At 34.4% G+C, this 22,500-nt stretch overlaps 1 protein-coding gene across 4 annotated transcripts in view; it reads right to left on the bottom strand.

The window, feature by feature from the left end:
• The window catches only part of LOC145246048 (atrial natriuretic peptide receptor 1-like), a 1,646,502-nt gene that overhangs the window by 392,183 nt on the left and 1,231,819 nt on the right, over positions 1 to 22,500 (bottom strand). For all 4 annotated transcript variants that reach the window (XM_080107889.1, XM_080107890.1, XM_080107891.1 and 1 more), the window contains one exon: positions 13,816 to 13,914. In XM_080107889.1, the coding sequence (XP_079964015.1) occupies positions 13,816 to 13,914 (99 nt within the window). The remainder of the gene's footprint in view (positions 1 to 13,815; positions 13,915 to 22,500) is intronic.

Here is a 22,500-nt window from a genome sequence, read left to right as displayed (position 1 = left end):
CAAAGCTGCTGTCGTAATCACTTTACCAACATTACACGCATATGAACTGATTAAAATTAAACTATGATGAACGTACAAAATGTATAACAATTTTTAAAATTTTGACCTCTTTTTGACCTCTTAAAAACTAGTTTAACAGGCTAAAGACCCATGTAAGAACGGTCCATAAAAAATCCAATCATTTGAGGCCCCTAGAGATAGAGTTTGAAAATACGGAGACAGACAGATTGAGTTTTATAAGTTATATATAAAAAATGCATATTGACATCCGTTAATATCAGCATTTTGATCCGATTAGATTTTTTAGACTTCTATACATTGCTTACTGTATTTTCAGAGATAGCTTTACCTATATGTCTATAAAAGTAAACATGTGTGTGAGGACATTTCTCAACCGATATACTCAACGAATTTTTGATTTACCGACTTGGAATTTGGTGCATAGTATATTCAGATAAGTGGAAAACATTTTTTTATCGGTTTTCATCCGGAAAAAAGGAGTAAAAATTGAAAAATTGGTACGTGGGGAGTGTCATCGTCGGATTTTTATGTTTTCAACTGTTTCACGACTACACATGCGTGGTCGTGACATATGATAGCTTTTTTTATGTCGGTTTACAAACCTTCCTAAAAATTTATGTAAAGCTGATTTAATGGTTATCGTACTAGACTCACTATATTTGAGTTTTGCTTTTGATCTCTGCCCGAGCATTAATTTTACTTACAAGAAAAGAACTCTTTAGAACTCGCATGCACGTGTTTTAACTTCTTTCCCTTTTTTGTTTTTACTTTGATTATTTTTAAGGTAATTAAATGTTACGTTTAATACCTACGGTATTTCTGTTTATAATAGATACACATTTTGCATTAATAAAGATATAATATTTATCCGTAATTTACGACCAGGCAACAACGTGTATGCCTTATACTAGTATATAAATGCGTGGTAGGTCTTTAATTGGCCCTAACCGTGTTTTCACGCTGTTTGCGACGTTAAATTGCTCAACGCACACATCTTGGATCAAATACATGCCACTGTTTTTCTCTATAAGCACTTCCGGTTTTAACCGAGCAGTTTAGTTTTATACGCATTACTTTATTCCAATAGATATCATCCTGTATTTCCTAAAAGGAATATTGTCAATTTATTTTTCGTTTCTGATTTTGTTATTATTGTAATCAATATCATTGCTAATTATTTAAATATTTATTTATTTATTAGCATGTCGCCTGGTCATAATATACGCTTAAATATGACATTTTTATTTATACAGATTTCGCATGTATTATTATTATAGAGCCAATTTATTATTATTATAGAGCCAATTTCCTTTTGATTATTATAATTTTTAATTATGCAAATTCGCATTAATTATTGTAGACCAAATATTGTATTATCATATATACTTAATATACAGTAATTATTTCAACATATTTTAACTAATATGGCAAAAGTTCCATTAGTTAGAACTTAAACCAAAACCTTTATTACCGTCTGGTCTAAATCCATATAAATACAAAAGCTTAAAACATAACGCTGTCAAAGATATAAATGTATAATTTTCGCATGCGTAGAAATATGTTTAGTACACATACGCCTTCCAAGTTCCATTTTTTTAAAAAATATTATGACGTCTTAGAATCTATTTTTACTGGCTTAAATCCAAATCGAATTGTCCTACAGGTCTAAAACCCTTATATATCAAGTTTCAGGTCTGTAGACCAAAAATTGAGAGAGGAGTCCTGTAAAGACCTTTCCTCATACGAACAACAAGTTTACTTATTTATATATACTAGCAGGCTGCCCGTTATTGCCTGGTCATAAAATACGCTTAAATATTATATTTTAATTCACCCAGAGTCTGTATTTATTATTATAGAGCAAATTCTCTATCAATTATTATATTGTATATAAAAATGATTTCAAACGTAAAAAAATGACATGTGTGTCATCGGATAGAATCGAAGCAAAATGTAGCTCTCGAGTCTAACCTAAATCCACACATATGCAGTAGTTGAAAAATAATGTTGTATCACTTATAACTTTTAATTAGCACATGCTCAGAAAAACAAACAAAAAAAACCGGGTAATATCAACTTACTTCAGGTCAAGGTCAATGATTTTTTATATTCAGTTTTGACTCATCTGCAGCTATTTTGCCGGCTAAAAACCAAATCAAACGTGGGCTACAGGTTCAACTACCATAAATATAAAATTTCAACTATGTAGACCAAATATTTAGAGAGGAGTTTGGTAGAGCTTTTCGCACACCGACAAAGTCATTATATATATATATATATATATATATATGTCATCCCCATATAGTACTACTTCACTGTAAAAATAATGTTTCACCTATAACTTTTAATCAGCACATACTCAGAAAAAAATGGGTAATGTTAACTTACACCAGGCCAAGGTCAATGTTTTTTTTTTCATTCAGTTTTGACTCATCTGCAGCTATTTTGCCGTCTAAAAACCAATAACACTTGGTTATGGCCAGACAGGAAACCAACTCAAGCTAAGATCGAAACCCGACCGTTCGAACGACAGCCTAGACTTCTCACCATTACGCTATTCGGTCGCGTCTGTGCGGGCAGTAAATTAACGATCTTTTCACATTGTCCAAATGCTTAAGCCCGATTTCTTTACACAATAGCATCGCTTAACACGTCAATGAAAACCTGTACATCACTTATCTCTCTCTCTCTCCATTATATATATATATATATTCTGCGTGCTCGATAGTTTTTACTTTAAATTCTACAAAATTATGTAGAATGTAGAAATTACGCATGAATAAAATTCAACGTCATAGTTAAATGAAACCAATCATCTAATAAATAACCATAAAAATAAATAAGTAATTAATTAACTCGTTTTTCTAAAGAAATATACAAATCAGTTAATCTTCGTGTAGTCGCTCGTATACCCATGTCTGAGAACATTAAAAATGTTCGTTTTCATAATTTTAAAGTAGAAAACGTAGGCTTTTAATATCAATGCCAGCACGAGAAAAAACTTAATATATATAAGAATTCTGACAAGAAAATATCAGTGAAACCAATGCCAACAACAGAATATTTGGATCCATACGATATGATGATAATGTATTATGTTTATTTTGAGTATTTTGTGTCATTGTTTACCTAGTTAATATTGTATATGGTTTGTTTATTATATTTATCATTCCTTCCCTTGATTATTTCATACTAGCAGGACCTGTGGACATTCCACGGGATGAAATATATTTTAGTTTAACATATTTTTATGAAAATAGTGTATACTGTATTTCAAATATAGAAACAAGAACCCTCAACTGAAATTGTGAAATGGAAAGCGAGTATCGTCAGCTGTTTACCATAGAGTCATTTCGAAGATTTAAAAACACGACAGCGGTTTACTTCATGGCTTTCCAGTGAAAAAATATAACTTTCCCAATATAAAATGTGGACAAAATCCAACTACTATTTCGGTAATATATAAATAAAATACACAATAACATAATATATAAAAATAAGTGTATTAACATTATTAAAACATTACTCTTACTAACAGATACATGAAAAATTAAATTAAATAAATATAAACACACACACACACATATATATATATATATATATATATAATGTGGTCTGCTTAAGAGTAGCGCAACCTATCTAATCTTTCTCTACTCAATTTTCTTTCAGATTATGCGTCACACTTAAGAGTAACCTAGTCCCTTTAATTTTTCTCTTAATGCCCAACTGACACCACAAGACAAAATGCAATTATTTTTCAAGATGGCGCTACATGCCACACGTCCCACAGATCACCGAAACGAGTTCATGACTTATTTATGGAAGAGAGAATAATAAGCAAAGGGTTATGACAACCACGTTCCCTGGACGTTCACGTGATTTTTATGTTTGAGGGGCTTTCAAACAGAAAGTTTATGCAAATAATCCTCACAATCTAGACTAACTAAAGGAGAATATCACCAACGCTATCAGGAGAATAACCAGAAAAGATCTACAGGCAGTATGTGCAAACGTTGTTAAACGTACCCAGAAATGCATAGATGTACAACGGAAAGCGCTTCCAGCGTAATTGATAACACGGCAGGTAATTTAAACAAGAATACAAGGAATTTAATCAATAAAAGAATTTTACTCTTTTCTACTACATTATTTTGGTCTACTTTTAAGTATATATATATACACTAGCATTTCAGCCCAGAGTTTCCTGGGGGTTTGGACGTGTATGTTGAGCAAAAGAAAAAAAAGCGGCCATTTTTTTTTAAATTTGACCCCTATTATGACCCCTTCACATTTGTTTGGGGGTCAAGTAAGGTATTAAGTTAGGTCCATGTCCAAGGGCCCTATATCTAAAATTTCAAGTGTTTAGACCCAAAATTGGTGGAGGAGTTTGATAGAGTTCTCAAAGGTCAAATCTGGCCGAAAACGGATTACAAAGATTTTCCCAAATCTCAGTACCCTGTACATCAAATTTCGAGTTTGTAGACTTAACATTGACAGAGTTATTGCGCAGAGAAATGTACACAGATGCACACACAGGTACGTTCACTTTGTATAACGGCCATCTATACCAGTCTGTCATCTTATATATCTCTTTATTTGTCTATCTATGCTGCCGTTTTCAGAATGCAAACATACCACATTTATACTTGTATTGTTATTTTTTGAGAACACATTTTATCGGATGTATCCAGAACATCTAGTTTTATATTCTTAAGCAAATATTCTCAACTTAACGATAACATTTCATTGTGAATAAACTAAAAACAGATTTAATCTGGTCATCGCATAGAAATAAAATGATAAATAACAAAAGTAACCATAATGTTTTTATATTGTCTATATATGAAATCATATTTATACGCCAGTAAATATAACACGTCGAATTCTTATCGCATTTGATTGGAAAGCGGTTTTTCGTCTGACTGTTTTAGGTGTTTCTGTATATTTCAAATTAAATTTGAGATTCCTGTGTTTAGAATAAAGTCGATTTTATGCCTCCAAAAGATTAAAATAAAGAAATGAAAATTTATATAATGACAAAAATAAATAAATAAATAAATAAATAAAGACATTATGGACTGAATTTCCTGTCTTACTATGATTTATAAATTCAACATTTATACACACACACACATATATATATATATATATATATATATATATATATAGAGAGAGAGAGAGAGAGAGAGTCATTGACATACAGTCCTGTTTCGTTCTATCACAACTCATCAGTGCCGCTAGACTAGCACGTCTCCCAAGCCGAGGATTGAACCTAGAAGCATCGCGTTGACAGCAGTTCTACCGATCGACCCACGGGAGTGGCACCCGTAAATTATCTCGCCAAATGTCTATTTAAACAAATATTCTTCCACCACTTTTACAGTGCTCTAACCGAAATAAATAAATAAAAAATACGTCCAAATAAAAAATGGGCGACTTTCGAAGAAAACACCGGATCTCCAAGGTAGAAACGTTAACCATAATATCATTTAAATAATAAACAACCAAAACTATATATATATATATATATATATATATATATATATATATATATATATTATATATATATATATATATCAGAGAGGCGGTAGCACTCTCTATATAGGGATGGCCCGTACACGCCTATATACGCCTACAAAACAAAACTATCCAAATCTCAACTAAAATCAACTTAAAAGTTTCAAAAAGCACATATTCTTACAGAGAAGCGTCTTACGAATCCAGCGAGTGTCAGAAGTCGGTTAAAATGTAAAAAGAGAGCAAAAAAAAGGGGGTACAAAAATGGCCAATTGTTCTTCTTTCTTCTTCTTTCTTTTGAGACGATGTATCTCGGTGTACGAATGGTCTCTGACAACAGTTCAAGCATCCATCGACTGCTCTTTACACGGAGAAGTGCAGTGACCCATCGCTTTTTAGCTAACTCCATAATTAAATAAGATTACGTGTAATAACAAGTTTTAAACACTATATACCCAATGTAGACAGACCACTTCGAACACGGAACTTCTCTCAAAAGGGACAGCTCCAAATAATATACCGGATGCTCACAGACGTTCCAGTTTGCCAGTGGCCTATATTTCTTGGACGCTGAATATTTGAGGTGAACGTTAAGGTTTTTTCTTTAAACAGTAACCCACCAGCGTTAATGAAACCACGAAATCTTTATCTCAGTTGATCAAAATTGTTATAAGAGTAACCTATCAGCAAGTACGACATCAAAAAACAATGTTATAAAAACAAATAATTCTTCAGATTTTGGACTGTAAAATATGTACAAAATGTCAATGCCGTGACCAGGATTCGAACCTAGGTTAGCACGGCCACAACGTGGGGTCCTAACCTCTAGACGATCACGGCTAACACTGACGTCTGTCGCTCTTGGCAGAAAGACACATGACTACTGTCAAACTATTGAAAAATAAGGAGGAAACTTGAAATTCTCACGCATGCGCAAAAATACACTATAGCAGCCATTGTTAAATGCAGCTGAATCTCTTCGCTCGCTAAGAAAAGTAGATCAGACCAGTTCTTCTAAGAACTCACCAAACGCCAAAGGAAATAAGTTAAATTAACCGCAAAAGAAACTGCAAGAAAGTCATCTTCTAAGAACTCACTGGAAGCTGACCATTAGAATCAAAATCCAAGCCCTAGCCACAAAAATAACTAGATATTGTGGCTACTATACACAATCTACTAATAAAAACAAGTAAGTTTTCTAAAATAAACTACAATAAATATAGCTTTTTACAACCGTAATGATGGCACGGAATGAAGATTGGAGAAAAGCTATAGGGCTATATTTTGGATGCAATTCTATTTCTATGTGCCTAGCCATTCATAGCTATCTTGTTTGTATACTTTTTGGCATACCATCCCTATATCCTTTCGCATTTCCAATGCTTTTTTTATTCTTGTATATATATAAACTGCACAGAAGGTCAGAAAAACATTGGCAGCAGTTTCAAGCCTAACATAAGGGGGACCAGTTAATGGTAAATAATGCTAGGATGTCGCCAGCCATATTGTTTTCTCAGAGAAAACAATATGGCTGACGAAAGCCTAGCATTATTCAGGCTTGAGCCCTACGGTACCAATGTTTTTTTTTTACCTTCTCTACAGTTTAAGTAAATAAATATTAGCTCTTATATTGAAAATATTTCTTTGTAATCGAGCACTTTGATGGAATTCTTTTCCCAAAAAAGTGAACAAATATATAGATCTATCTATACATCTATAAAAGTGAAAGTGTGTCTATCTCTGTGTGTACATTTCCCTATGCAACAACTCTGTCACTTTTAATTCTACAGACGAAATTTCAAGGGTAATAATAGGGGTCAAAGTTAAAAAAAATTGACCGCTTTTTTTTTTGCTCAACATACATCTCCAAATACCCGGGCAACGCCGGGCACGCATGCTAGTATATATATATATATATAAAAGTGGACGTGTCTGTATCTGTGTGTGTGTGTGCATTTCCCTACGCAATAACTGTCAATTTTACGTCTACAGACTCGAAATTTGAAATACCGGGTACTGAGATTTGTGAAAATCGATCTGATGGGGTTACGGCCAGAAATTTGGCGATTAAGGGGTCAAAGTTTCACGATTTGACCTTTGAGAACTCTACCAAACTCCTCCGCCAATTTTGGGTCTTAACACTTGAAATTTTAGATATAGGTTCCTTGTGTTACATGATAAGGGCTGTCCCCTTTTCATGTAAGTATAAAAATGGAGAATTTAGTTTAAAATGAAAATGAAATAGCATAGGCGAAATTGGAACCTCGTAATCTAGTTTAGAAATAGATTACGTGTGAGAATTTAAAAATGTAAAACAAACATTGTTTAGAATATAGATAAATATTTCAAGGAAAGAATGTGAACTCTCAAGTTTGTTATGAAATTTTAAATTGAAAGAATGCAGCTTATAAGATAATGTTTTTAACATATTGAATATAGGTTAAAATTCCTTTTGTAGAAATAGGAAAAGTTTTGGACACGTATGTCCATAACACGTGAAATGCACACGTTTTAACATGTGTATGACGTCACGGAAAATAGAAAGTTCTAGGAATAGAGAAAAACTTTAGTTAGAGTTATCAGTCAGTGAAAAAACTCAGAGAGAGTCAGACGTCTAGAAGCGAGACGTCACTTCAAGAAAAAAATGTGAGACTTTGAATTCTTGGTGATGGAAACACGGCCGTGTGACGAAATAAACCATCAAGTGTTTTTTGTAAAGCTCGTCTTGTGTCTTATGATTCTTACAAAAAGGTAAAGTGGAATTGTATTATATATTTGTGTTATATGTCTTTACATACACGTCTCAACATCATCATGTCCGAACTGTCTGAACACTATGTCCTCACTCAAAGAGCTTCTTCTTTCTCCTTCTCTTCCATTCTACACAACAAGGAATGAACATTTTAATATATAAGAATCTCTAACATGAACAATATCTCTCTAAGTCTCTTATAAACGAACAATCTCTCTCTCGGAGTCTTTCAACATCCCTCACTGTAATAAGACTCCTAAGCATCTCTCTCTAAGATTCATCTTTTAATAAAACTCTCTCAATGAAACCCCTATATAACACCTTGGACATGAATTTAACTTAATAACTTGACTTGAGCAAAAAAAAAAAAAAAACAATAAATGTTAAGGGGTCATAATAGAGGTCAAAGTTAAAAAAAATGACCGCTTCATATTTTTTGCTCAACATACACCTCCAAACACCCGGGCAACGCCGGGCTAAAACGCTAGTATATATATGAAGATATCACGTTGACACACCGGTTCTCGCCAGATCACCAAAGTTAAGCAACGTTGGCTTGGCTAGTACCAGACGGCTGTATGTACAGGGTTAACCATAAAAACGGGCCCCAACTCAAATTAGGGCTCGTTTCTTAGTATTTTGTCCGAATCAAATGAAACTTTGGTCATAACTAGTTTACTATATCAAAACATCACATCAAAACACTGTGGTCTTTGACCTTTTTTACTCCGTTCTACAGCATAAGTTCTAGATGGTCTCCATTTAGCTTTTGTTTTTTTTTTGGTCACCCTGTACTCTCCGCTTGTCTCGGCATTGTTTCCCGTCGCCCTGAATCTCCACCTACCATTGATATTTAACACCGACTCAGAAGTGTAGCTGGAAGTTGTGCAACTCTTGCATGAAAAAAAAGCCACGCGCAAGCACCCTTGCAGTGGGCATCCATAGTCTGTCAAGCCTGAAGGAAGCTTCCATGTATATGTCTATACTCCTTTTTTTTTTTTTTGCATCGATATTCGTATTAAAAAAACCTTTTTCTATTTTTTGTTTAAAAGAAAGTACAACTTTGTTATATATGAATCGTGGAATCGCATTCATCTGCAAAAGATCTAGCTAATTTTCATATTCTTTTCAAGATTTATTATAATTCCCTGTTAGTTTTGTCGGTTTTCACACGGGATGACCATCTTTAGTTAGCTATTACGTGTAATTATGTTCATACAGATATTCTACATGATTTATACTTGTGTAATATTTGCATAAAAATGTTATAGTAAACACAAACCTCTATATATATTTTATCAAGCGTATATTTGTTTTGAAAATATTTGCCTATCAAACACTTTTGTCAGTTTTTGTCTACAGACATAAAACTTCATGTATAGGGTATTCGAACCGATGCGAAACTTCATATTTGGGTTTTAGTCGGAGAAAAATCAGGGCATGAGTGTGAAATTAAAAAACAAAATGGAATTTGCCAGTTGAAGGTCGGACGACAGCATTACGGATATGAATGCGTAACGTAATAGCTATTGGTTCATGTTTTAATTTTTAGACTTGCAGCAGACATGTCTTCATAGCTCAGTGATTAACGTCAAAGAACAAAGTAAATCGTAAGCTACACGTTTTGTGTTCAATTCTCAGTTTTGGCGCATGAGTAATTTTTTTTCTTTAACTTTTTAAATCATTGCTATATATTAAGTCCAGTAAAATATTATAATTAATACGAAATCCGCATTAATCAAAATATCATATTTACGCGTATTATACGAGGAGACAATGCATGCTAGTATATAATATACATATGCATTTAATCCCCATTGTAGACCGTATATTAGTTTGAGGATTACGAATCTTACTAGAAATACAGAAGTAAGGAATGCTTCTGTATTATTAGCAGTATGGTCTGCTTCTGAGGATGGATTATGTAACTAGTTTTTTCCTTGCATTATGTTATTAATTTTGAAGACATTTTGTTTTTTCTTGTTTCCGTCCATGTATAAACGACTAAAAGCTTTTCGAATATATATATATATATATATATATATATATATATATACACATAAAACACATTGGGATAAATTATGACTGTTAGACAAAGTAAAACGGACTTCCTATATGAATATTTATGAACGTTCAAAAAAAGCTTTTAAATAGTCTAACTCGACATAATACATTTATGAAAGACGTCATATATCAATTGAGGAAAACATTTATTTTTTATAATAACGAAAAAGAAATGTCTCCCTCTCTCACACACGCGCACGTATATACCTGTGCGTGCGTGTGTAATAAGTTAAAGAAAAGCAGCTATCCATCCATGGACGTCAATTACTGAAGCAGACGTTAGAGTTCAAAACCTGAATCGGAGACTGTAAATTATTTGAAAAGAAAGAACAAGAGAAGGTCGAGAGAGGAGGAGAGAAGAAGAAAAGCCGTTTAAAATGATCAGAGAGAAGGAGAGAGATGAAGAGAAAGAGTAAATCAACGAGTAAGGAAATGGTAGAAAAATGGTAGATATTATGTCAGGAGATGAGGATTGGTTGGTTGGTTGTTTTACGGCATATCAACCCTTTTTGTTTTATTTAATGCCGAATCCAAAGATTTTAAAGAAAAGTTTATTTAATAGAATATATTTGTTGTTTTCAAGTCGGTTTCTATTCAACCCATAGTTGGAACCCTAACAGGTACTACCACTCCGGGTCAGAGTGGACCTGGGAGCAATGGTAATTAAAGGGTGGCTCCACACTCCCCAAAGCCCGCAAACTGGGGCCTCACTACTGGATATAGTTTAAGGCCATATCCACGACCCCCATTGAGGGACTTTTACCCTCTGCAGGGGGGTAGTCGGTGTATTCTAATGCTCCACCGACAGGTCCGGGAGATTAGGAAGAAATGGAAGATGCAGCAGAGACGAAGAAACGGATAACAAAGGTGGGAGAGATACAAAAGAAAGTGAATGAAGCGAGAGAAAAAGACGAAGAACTAGAGAAATTATGATGAAAAAAGAACAGATACATTAAGAACATTGCCAAGGCTGCTGCGAAAAAGGTTGGCTCTCTCTACCGCGTTGGAAAGCTACTTACGCCTGAAAGTATCCTGTACGACTATAAGGTCACCATTCGCCCATGTATAGATTACTGTTGTCACATTTGGGCTGGTGCATCTGCTACTAGTCTCTTACTCCTGGACAGGGTTCAAAAGAGTCGCCAACCTGATAGGTCATGAACTATCATCCAAGCTTCAGCCTCTGACCCATCGACGATTTTGCATCCCTCTGCCTGTTCTGCAAGTATTTTAATGGTGAATGCTTTGACGAACAACAAGCACTTGTACCCCCACGACGTAAATACTCCCGACAAGCAGCTAAATTTCACCCCTACACAGTAGAGATCCTTAGGTGTAAGAAAGCCTTCTACTCCAATAGTTTATTCACCAGAACTGCTAGAATTTGAAACTTCCTTCTCGGATTCTGTTTTTCTAACTCTATTGATATGCAGAAGTTCAAGTGTAATGTGAATAGAAGTCTTGCTGCCCATCTCCCTTTATAATATCCCTGCAATATGTCCTCAAAATGACACTGTGCCTTGTTTGGGGTGGAAATTGAATAAATAAAAAAAGGGCATGGAACCAAGACGGAAAAGGATGAAGAAAGAGGAGACAAAATTATGGTGGGGGGGAATAAGAGAACACTGGATATGAAGGAGAAGAAACAAAAACAGAGAAGAACAATTAGACAGAAATACAAGAGGTAGAAAAAGAAAACAGAAGCTAATGAATAAGATGGGAGAGAATATGGAGAATTGGAGACAAAGAGGAAAATGATATGGCAACAAAAAAAAATAAAATAAAGTCAGATCAAAATACGAGTAATAATAAAAAAAAGGGATAGAAGGATGAATAAAAGGCGAGAAAGAGGGCTTAGAAATATATAGAATATAGAAGACAAGAAAGAAAAAAAGAAAAGAAATAGAAGAAAAATGGCTGTTATAATAACAAATAATATAACAGAAAAAAATGCGTACACTTGTAGTTGAGTAATGCTTCCAACCAAGACATCTACTTATATATGAACGGCAGTTTGTCTCTGTGTGCATGGGTTTGTTCCCTATAGTATCCAAAACTGATAGGCAGATTAAAAAACTCGTACAAATATGCTTGATATATCTGAGAGTGTTCTTACATGTTTTGTATCGAAATGCCTTCGCACACTTGAAGCATACTACGTGACTCTTGCATTTTTAATTTTCATTCAAGGCATTACATATGAATAAATTTAATAAAATCAGCAGTCGGTTCTCTACAGTGCAATGTAAACTACAATGTATTGTGAACATAGTTACTGCGAGAGACATGCAAAGCTTCCATCCCGTGCACCGACTAAAGCAGATAAGCTATAATATAAATCTGTCTGTCTGTCTGTCTGTCTGTGTTTATGTCTAAAACCTTCGACAGGGGAGACGGATTTTCACGAGATCGGTACCGTTTTGAGGCTCGACCCTTCGGACGACAATTATTTAAAAATTGGCCAAAAATATTAATTCCTTCACCCTCAGCTGGGCTATTTTCTACAAGGAGGGGTCGCTTTTTTCGCCGATATTTTCGAAAGCCATCCCCTCTTTCCGATTGAGTAACCTTAATTTAAACCTTTGTCATTGCCTGTTTGGTGATGGACGCAATGGCAAAGACGTCACCTTTTTTTCACGTTTTTGTCCTCCTTCGCGGTACGGGTTCGAGCCTTCCTGCCTACTACCACATTTTTTTTTGCTCAACACACACTTCCAAACACCCGGGCAACCAGGCTAGTCTACTTATATATAAAAGGCATTCTGTGTGTCTGTGTGCGAGTTCGTTCCCTGTATAATCCGAAACTGCTAGGCGTACTAAAAAATCCCACAAATATACCTGATATATCTGGGGGTGTTCTTACATATGTTCTGTATCGAAATGCCTCCGATATGTATCGAAAATCGATAATTTTAAACTAAGATTAAAGAAGAACAGTCCGATTTTTACCAAAGTTAACCTTTTACAGCCAAACATCATAAGTGCATTTGAAAAGTTTTATCACCGTACAAGCAGAAGGGTTAGGAGTTTAAAATCAGCATGTTTGGAGAGAAAGCTGTGCGTTCGAAATGAATGCTCCTGTTTAGAGCACAATTGAAGCATAATACGTGACTCTTGCATTTTAAATTTTCATTCAAGCCATTATATACAAAAAAAAAACAATTTCATAAAATCAGAAGTAGGTTCTCTATAGTGCAATATAAACTACAATGTATTGTGGATAGTCACTGCGAGAGACATGCAAAGCTTTCACTTTGTGCACCGATTTAGCAGGTAATCTCCCATTAAAGCAAATAATCAATTTCATTAAAAAAGGGTTGATTTTACTGATTCCGTTGACAATAACAAAATTAGAAATGTGAAACATTCGTTGATCGTTATTCAGTCTCGAGCAACGCCGAATCCCCTGCTCGTACCTAACATTCAAAAGAAACAAAGTTAAAAAGGTAAAAACTACTTACTTTATAGAATCCTGTTCTGATAAACATTTGCTTGCTCCCCATCTCGCTAAGGTGTACAGCGATGGTATCACCAGAGCAGGAACTTGACATGGACATTCGCTGCAAGAATATAAGAGAGAGAAAAAAAAAGCAATCAATAAATTTGGTTGGATTATGTGAATTACATATTTGGATCAACAAAATCCATAACATCACATCAGTTTGATGACTTGGTAATTTTTTTGTGATTGTTCTGTTTTATGGCGTATCAACACTTTTGCATTATTTAATGCAAAATGCAGAAAGATTCAAACATGCTTTTATCCTTCAAGTTTTATTTTATAGCTTCAAATATTCAGTGTTTGGTTTTGTTGTTTTGTTTTACAGCATATCACCCTCTTTTTGCGTTATTAAGTCTAGTAATCTCGACAAGAATTTTTTTTGCTTCAAGTTCTTTATATCGGAAAATATTTATTCATGGTGTTTCGGTTTGATCGATTTGTAGAGAAAAAATGTTTTTTTGTAGCTTTGCAGAAAATAGTGAAGTTTTACAGAGAACTAAGGAAAAATAATGACATTAATGTTTAGAACTCTTTGGAACTCTCTTCCGGGATTCTGCTTTCCCAACTGTACTGACATGCAGAAGTTAAAGTGTAATTAGAACAGACATTTTGCTTCTCGTCTCCCTTCATAATACCCCCTGCAACTTATGTTCCCGATAGAAGCTCCTATTTCAAAGTGGCACAGTGCCTTGTTTGGGGTTGAAACTGAATTAAAAAAAATAAATAGAAAGGGTTAAAAAGATGGATATAAGATGGGGAGTGAGAAAGAGAGATAAAAGGTTTTAATATAAAGATGTTACACACTATTTATATGCCATCGGACAACGCGTGGTAGCCCTGCTAGTTGCTATAAAAAGAAAATTTGTATTTCTATCTGTGTGTTCGACTAAAACTCGGAAACCACTAAAGTATCACTGAAATACGAGGGTTGCCTTAACTAATGCCGACTATTTTTTTTAAACTATAAAAAGAAGAGATACGAGACGGGATTGATTGGTGCCATTAAAACGAGCGAGTTTTGAGCTCAGCAATTTATTTTTCTACATAACTCTTCAACGTTTTAGTTTATAAGTTCTAAAATCGGAGGCATTTCGTTTGAAACTGCCCTCGTAATTCATTTTGTTACGTTCCCTTTTGAGGAGCTGTTGGTTACTGTACCAAATTATATGTATGTTACGTAACGCCAGGCAGGTTAACGGTATGTTATATAACGAGAAGGTGTATGTATGTATATATATATATATATATATATATATATATAAGGAGTGTATATAATGTATGTGAGCATATAATGGTTGGTTTGTTGGTTGTTTTTGTTTTACGGCATATCAACCTTTTTCAGGTTATTCAATGCCGAATCGAGTTATTTTGAGGAACGATTTTTAATGGAATATATTTTTTGAAAGTCAGATTCTATTTAACCCATAGTTGGGACCCTAACAGGTACTACCACGCAGAGTGGACCTGGGAGCAATGGCAATTAAAGGGTGGCTCCACACTCCCCAAGGCCTGCAAGGTGGGGCCTCACCATCGGATATAGTTTTAGGTCATATCTAGGACCGTAGACTTTTTCTGGTGTTACAGTCCCGGGGGGGGGGTTCAAAACATCGAAAAAAAAAACACAAAAAAGCTAACGTAAGGCAAACGAACGATGTTAAATGTAAAAATCGAAAAAACAAAAAGGAAAACAGAAAAACGAACGTTAAAACAAAAAAAAAAAAAAAAAAAAAAAAAACACGTGAAAAATGACTTAAATAAGCCTGTTTCGATATTAAAATTTAAAAAATCGGTGGATACACGGGTGTTTTTGGGTGTGTGTGGTCGGTCGGGGGGTGTAATGAAAACCTAAGAATAACGAAGTAAAAAAAAAAAAAAACAGAAAAACGAACGTTACGTTAAAAATGGCTTAAATAACCCTGCTTTAATATTTAAATTTAAAAAATCGAAAAAAAGAAGACATCTCACACCACCATTCGAACCCGTAACGTTTAGATAATGAACAAACGCGCTAACCAACTGAGCTAACACGACGTACATGAAATTTAGTCAGTTCTTCAGCTATTTAAACTAAATCAGGTCGTGACGTCATCTGACGCATGCGTAGAACCGGTCGTCGTCATGAGAGGACGATTTTTGTTGATCCCACTGTAGAAAATTGTCGATTTCGGGGTGAAATATTAACGTTTTTGGCCAATTTTTCGATATTTTTCGGGCGAAGGATGGCGCTTCAATATGATACCGAGGTTGTGAATTTTTTTCTGTCTGTCGAAAGTTTTTAGCGGACACACAAACACACATACAAACAAACATACCTACCCCACATTTTCGCTTTTATATATATATATATATATATATATATATAGATAACTGATAATACATTCCCCCACTCAAATTAGATGCCGGTAATCTTTATGACGTTGATTTCATGAATACATAACAGGTACACTGTAATCTGACCATCTTTTCATCGCCTTTGTCGAAAGAGACATCTTGAGTCTGATCTCAGATTGCCAAAACAACATTCAATGAAACATCTTGATGTTCGGAATATAGGCTTTTAAAATTTTGTCCTTGATCTTTATGAACTTATGAATTTAAACCTAAAAATTTATTTAATTATGTATTTTCGGAATATATTAACATATTCCGTTTACTTTTATTTATTTATAACTAGCCTGGTTGTCCAGCGTTGCCCAGGTGTTTGTAAATGAGTGTTGTGCAAAAAAATAGTTGTAGTAGACAGACAAGCTCGAACTCGTACTGCGAAGGAAAGTTAAAAAAAAAATGACATGTTAGCTGTTGCGCCCATCGCCAAATCAGAAGTGACGTAATTTTAAATTAAAGCTAGACAATCGAAAAGAGGCGATGATTTTCGAAAATATCGGCGAAAAAAGCGATCCCTCTCTGTAGAAAAGTGCCCAGTTGAGGATGAAGGAATTAATGTTTTCAGACAATTCTTCGATATTTGTCGCTCGAAGAGTCGAGCTTCAATATGATATCAATCTCGCAAAAATACGTCACCTCTGTCAAAAATTTTTGCGCGAAATACAAATATACATACATACATTTAAACAGACAGTTGAGGTTTATATTATAGATATAGTGAAGAAACTATGCGGTAATAACTAAATATACTACCAAAACCTACCTAAATAATTTAGTAAAATAAAAGCATTTATAAAGTGCAACAGAATATAAGTAAAAACACTCTCGAGCAATATCAGGTCTTAGATTTCTGGTGTGTTTCAAAATGAAACGAAAATAACGAACGATTCAGTGGTGACAAAAGATGTATAAGAGAAAAGAAAGTGAAGGTCGTAATTCTCCCAAACTTTAATCTCGAACTTAATTTGGACTAGTTTATATAACAACTTTCAACACCCTCACACCCACCTCCAGACGCTAATTCTGGAGTTTTGAGTTTGCTATCGATAAAGGCACCTTCAAACTCAATATTTCACACGGATAGTCAGTCAGTTTAGAATAAAATATAACCAATTATTTCTCACTAAGATAAAAAAAGGGGAGGTATAACTTGTCAGTAGTTAAACACAATTTCAAACTCGGTAACATAAATAAATGATAGGATGCTGGAAATGAAATCTACATGTCTCCGATTAAAATGATCGTGTTAACTGATTACATTGAAACGCGTTTCACACTTCGAAGTCTGCTCTGAACACGATTACATAGAATACACCTGCTATTTAAAAAAAATGTGCACAAAAAGTATGAAGCATATGATTTTTAGCTTAATTCCTTTATATACAATCAAATATATTCTAATATTCTCCACACACACCTCATTACATATCTATACGATCTTTCTCTACACGGTGCTTCCCGGAATTCCTTAGCTTTAATTTTATTGTATTCTATGGAAAGTGAAAATCAAACCATATATCTATATAAAGTTAGGTACATGTATATGTTTATATATTTGTACATATAACATTGTTCTCGTCTTCGGGAGACTTCATGTTTTGACAAGCTTCTAGGCTTGACCTTTACTACTAAGGCCACTGGAAAAATTGTGGGATCCTTCTATCGACCCAGAAAATATCTCACTGCTGATGCAATTCTCTACCTATATAAGAGGTAGGAATCGAGTATTGTTGCCACATCTGGGTAGAAGCTGCTAGGAAAAACTTACCCTGCGTTAATAGAGTTCAAAATAGATTTCATTGCCTAGTAGAGGATGTCCTATACTCTTTCCTGCAACCCCTTTCTCACAGAAGAGACGTTACGAGCCTGTCTCTGCTTTATCGTTATTTTCATGGCAAGTGCTCATCTGAGCTCCAATCTATGGTCACCCCTCGCCAAACTTTTACTAGCAACACTCGTCTATCTGAAAACACTATGAATAAATTCCCCTTCTCTTTATCTGTGCCTAAACTTAAACGCAGATTCCATGAACAAAGTTTCTTAGAACGGCACGCCTGTGGAACTGTCTTCCCTTTGCCTGCTTTCCAGCTGACTACTAATGGCTGCCTTCAAGTCCAATGCAAACAAGTTCTTGATGAGTCGTTCCACTTAAGTTAACAAATTTACCGAGTCTCCACTACTATCAATTACTATGATTCTGATGCTGTACACTCTTGAACCCTTTTCCTCGTGTGGCCTCTGGGCCTTGATAGTGGTGACTCCTATGTAAGCGATCGTTATCCATTTTCAAACAAATATGCGAGGGTGTAAGATTGTAATGTCGATTAAATTTAATTTATTCACATACAAGATGAGTACGAAGATGGTGGAATATTTTCGGGAAAATTAGATCATTCGAGTTGTCTATTAGTAAGTATTAGGCATCAATTAATTAATAAATATTCCTTAAACTTGTTTCTTCAGATAGTTTTAAAAGAGCTATAATATGAAGGAAAGATACCATTTGAAGATAAAACACATTTCATAATAAATGCGTCTCAACTGCTATTAGATATTAATGAATGACGATAATCTCAATTACAATTATTCTGAAGAATCCTTAAGCTTAAAATTTTGGACATTACTAGAATAAAAAGTTTGTATAATAGTAATAAAACATTTTAATATATATATATATATATATATATATATATATATATATATATATATATATTAAAATGTTTTATTACTCTTAGACATCATTTTTTGAAATTTTTCAAACGATATAATGCTTGAAATTGTCGAACTGGACATTGAAACAATTGTGACATAAAATGAAATACACTTTTCGTTACCATCAACACCTTGTCTTGAATTCTTGATTTTGCACACACAGTATATTAATGCTCAATTATGAAATGTGATAATTTTGTAGCTAAATCCTTAAGTCAACCATTTTTAGCTTAAAACCTATTGGTATATGAAAATTTACTGAATTACACGAACTCAGTATATTACATAGAAGTCTCTCTCTCTCTATATATATATATATATGCATGCACATAAATTTATGAACAGTACATAAGGCTCGAGCAAAGCCGGGCTGAACTGCTGATAAAATTATAAATTAGTCTGATCATACGTTTATGTATAATAATATGCATAAAATAAATTTCAATAGTGTATAATGATCCACAAAATGGCAAAAACTTTTACACCGAACTGATACTATGATATAATATTAGCCATCTAGAATGTCTAGAAACCTTATTTCAATTCTGTTCAAAATATAATGCATTGGGCCTAATAGCTATGAGTTAAGTTCGATAACAATTTGAACTACTAGAATTTTTAAATGTAGGTTATGCCCATATATGACCCAAAAAGGTCCTTCACTTTTAATGCATCTAAAACGAAGCTTTTATCTTTACATCATCAACGCTCTGATCCCCATCTGCCATGAATTGAAATGAATGGCTCTCGTCTTAGGGAGGTTCCATGTTTTGACAAGCTTCCGGGTTTTGAACTTTACTCCTTATCTGAAATGGAACACATACAGTTAATCCGTTGCCAAGACCACTGGAAAAATGGTGGGATCCTTTTATCGATCCAGTAGATTTCTCACTACTGATGCAATTCTCTATCTATATAAGAAGCAGGTACGTTCAAAGATGGAGTACTGTTGCCACATCTGGGCAGGAGCTGCTAGAAAGGACTTATCCTGCCTTGATAAAGTCCAAAATAGACTTTGTAGCCTCGTAGGAGATGTCCTTTTCGCTTCCTTGCAATCTCTTTCTCACAGAAGAGATGTTGCGAGTTTGTCTTTGCTTTATAGTTATTTTCATGGAAAGTGCTCGACTGAGCTCCAATCTATTGTCCCCCCTCGCCAAACTTTCACAAGAAACACTCGTCTAGCAGAAAATACAATCACAATTTCTCCCACTCTTTATCTGCGCCTAAACCTAAACGTAGATTCCATGAACAAAGCTTCTTTCTTAGAACTGCACGCCTATGGAATTGTCTTCCGTTTTCCTTCTTTCCAGCTGACTACAATATGGTTGTCTTCAAGTCTAACATAAACAAGTTTTTGATGCGCCGTTCCACTTAAGTTAACAAATTTACCGAATTTCCATTACTAACGCTTACTATATTGTCCAATAAACTCTTTAACCCTTATCCTCGAGTGGTCTCTTGGCCTTGATAAGTGGTGATGCCTATGTAAAACATTGAAAAATCGATATATATTATACCTAGTGTTGTAAATTTCACAAAAATCAGGAGTATGTCAAATTTTACAATGAAACCTCGATCCTGTTTGCATAAAATTAAAGATAGTATTTAGTACGACCCCATATAAACGCACATAAACTGTGTCTTACAATTCCAAATGATCAATTAATTAGTTTAAGAGCGAATCCTTTACATACACATTTATTGATTAATATGTAAAAAAATACTTAAGGTTATATTAATTGAGATATACATAAATGCAAATTCAATTAATTGCATAATTATGTGATTGTTTCTTAACATGTTAGTGTGTTGACGTATGGAAATTTCATTCAGGGTTAGTTTTTGTAGAGAAGACGATCGTTTGAATTCATACCATCAACATCAATTCAGACCGGAAGTCATAAGTTAATTTAATATCTGCCACACAAGATTATATTCTATACGATAGAAAAGAATTGCCAAAGCTTTTATGATGGCGAGCCAAATCCAATGCAGCCTTACAATTTGGTAAGATAATTACAAGTTTAAACAATCCCAAAACTATATGGACCTCCGACTGATTTAGGCACATTTTCCACATTTAAACCCCTGGCCTGATATAAAACATTAAGGTAAAACAGCAAAATGACACCGTTCTATGACAAACGACGCACATATTTGAATTCGGTACTATTCAAAACCTCTATTTAGACAGAAGCATGGATTTATTGGTGAAAAATAAATATTAGCCTCAAAAAGGGTGTTTATTTTACCCGCAAAACACCCCGAAGCTCAAACCCCATATTTCTACCAGGCAAACTATTACGTTTCCAGATGAATCGTTTTAAGCATGGAAAATAGCCACAATATACATTTAATAATCTTTTGTTTTTTTGAGTTTGTTTAAAACAAAACCTTCCACTGCTGGTAGTCATAATAAAATGATCAATTTTTATTGATTTTAAACTAAAATTTATAAAATATCACTCACAATTGTGTTTTTTCGTTTGAGAAAATATCTGTTCATTTAACACGTTTTTTTTTTACGATGATCGAGAAAATAACTTTATATAAAGTGGAACGATAAAGTTATCGCTCTAAAGAAATTAACACTATAACTTTATTTCAAAACTTTTATTTTAAAAAAGTCAATTCAGGTAACGTATGTCGTAGAGCTGACATCAATTTAATGTAGCTTCTTTCAGCTTCAATCACTGTCTCTATACAGGTCCGTAACTGGGAGCATGCCTTTTTCACAAACGCCAGCAGGAGCTCGGCGAATGCCAGCGATCAGGCTGGCTTTGGTGCTGTGGGAGATCATGTTGGTGAGATTCCTGACGTATGACTAAACCAAGTAGTCCAGCGGGTTTAGCTCGGGGGAGAAGGGGGTCAATGATAGGATATAAAGTTATAGCACGTTTTCTAAAGCCAAGTCATGATGTCTTGACTTGTGGACGCCCAGACCTGTGCCACATTAAGAGTATCAGCGGCCATCTGATTGCACCAAGGAATCAACACTTTTCAGCACATTCAGGTACACTTTGGTGTTGACTTCCCAGCCGACTTCGAAGATGCGAGTCAGCATGATGTTTCCCTTACTTGAAACCACACCAAAAAACATAGCAATTGCTGGAAACTGATTTCATCACCCTGGGAACGTCTCTAATGCGTAGCAATCAACCGATGCATTTTGAGCGTGATGGTAATAGTCCTGTTGTCATAACTGGGATCTGTAAAGAGCATGAGTTGTGTCGAGGCGCATCTCCGATCTCGCTCGTTGAACATTGTGTCACTTTCACACATGATAATCTTAAAAAATATTTACTCAGCATAAATAAAATAGTCAAACTTCAAATATCAATAATTTTAAAAACAGATTAACATTACATTTTATTTTTTTAATATATCGAATTTATAAAAGTTGTTACTATACGGTTTATTCGAATCCGTGCTTACCATATTATAGGAAGTAATACTGACGTTTTTAAATTACACAACTGGTCAACTAGTAGATGCACTACACCAATAAAGAAAACCGGTTTTCCTCAAACGGAAACGGATTCATGTC

The sequence above is a fragment of the Euprymna scolopes genome, chromosome 23 (assembly GCF_053919585.1).
Source record: "Euprymna scolopes isolate OS-2025 chromosome 23, ASM5391958v1, whole genome shotgun sequence".
In the NCBI taxonomy this organism is placed as follows: domain Eukaryota; kingdom Metazoa; phylum Mollusca; class Cephalopoda; order Sepiida; family Sepiolidae; genus Euprymna; species Euprymna scolopes.
This window is presented reverse-complemented; position numbering and strand designations above follow the sequence as displayed.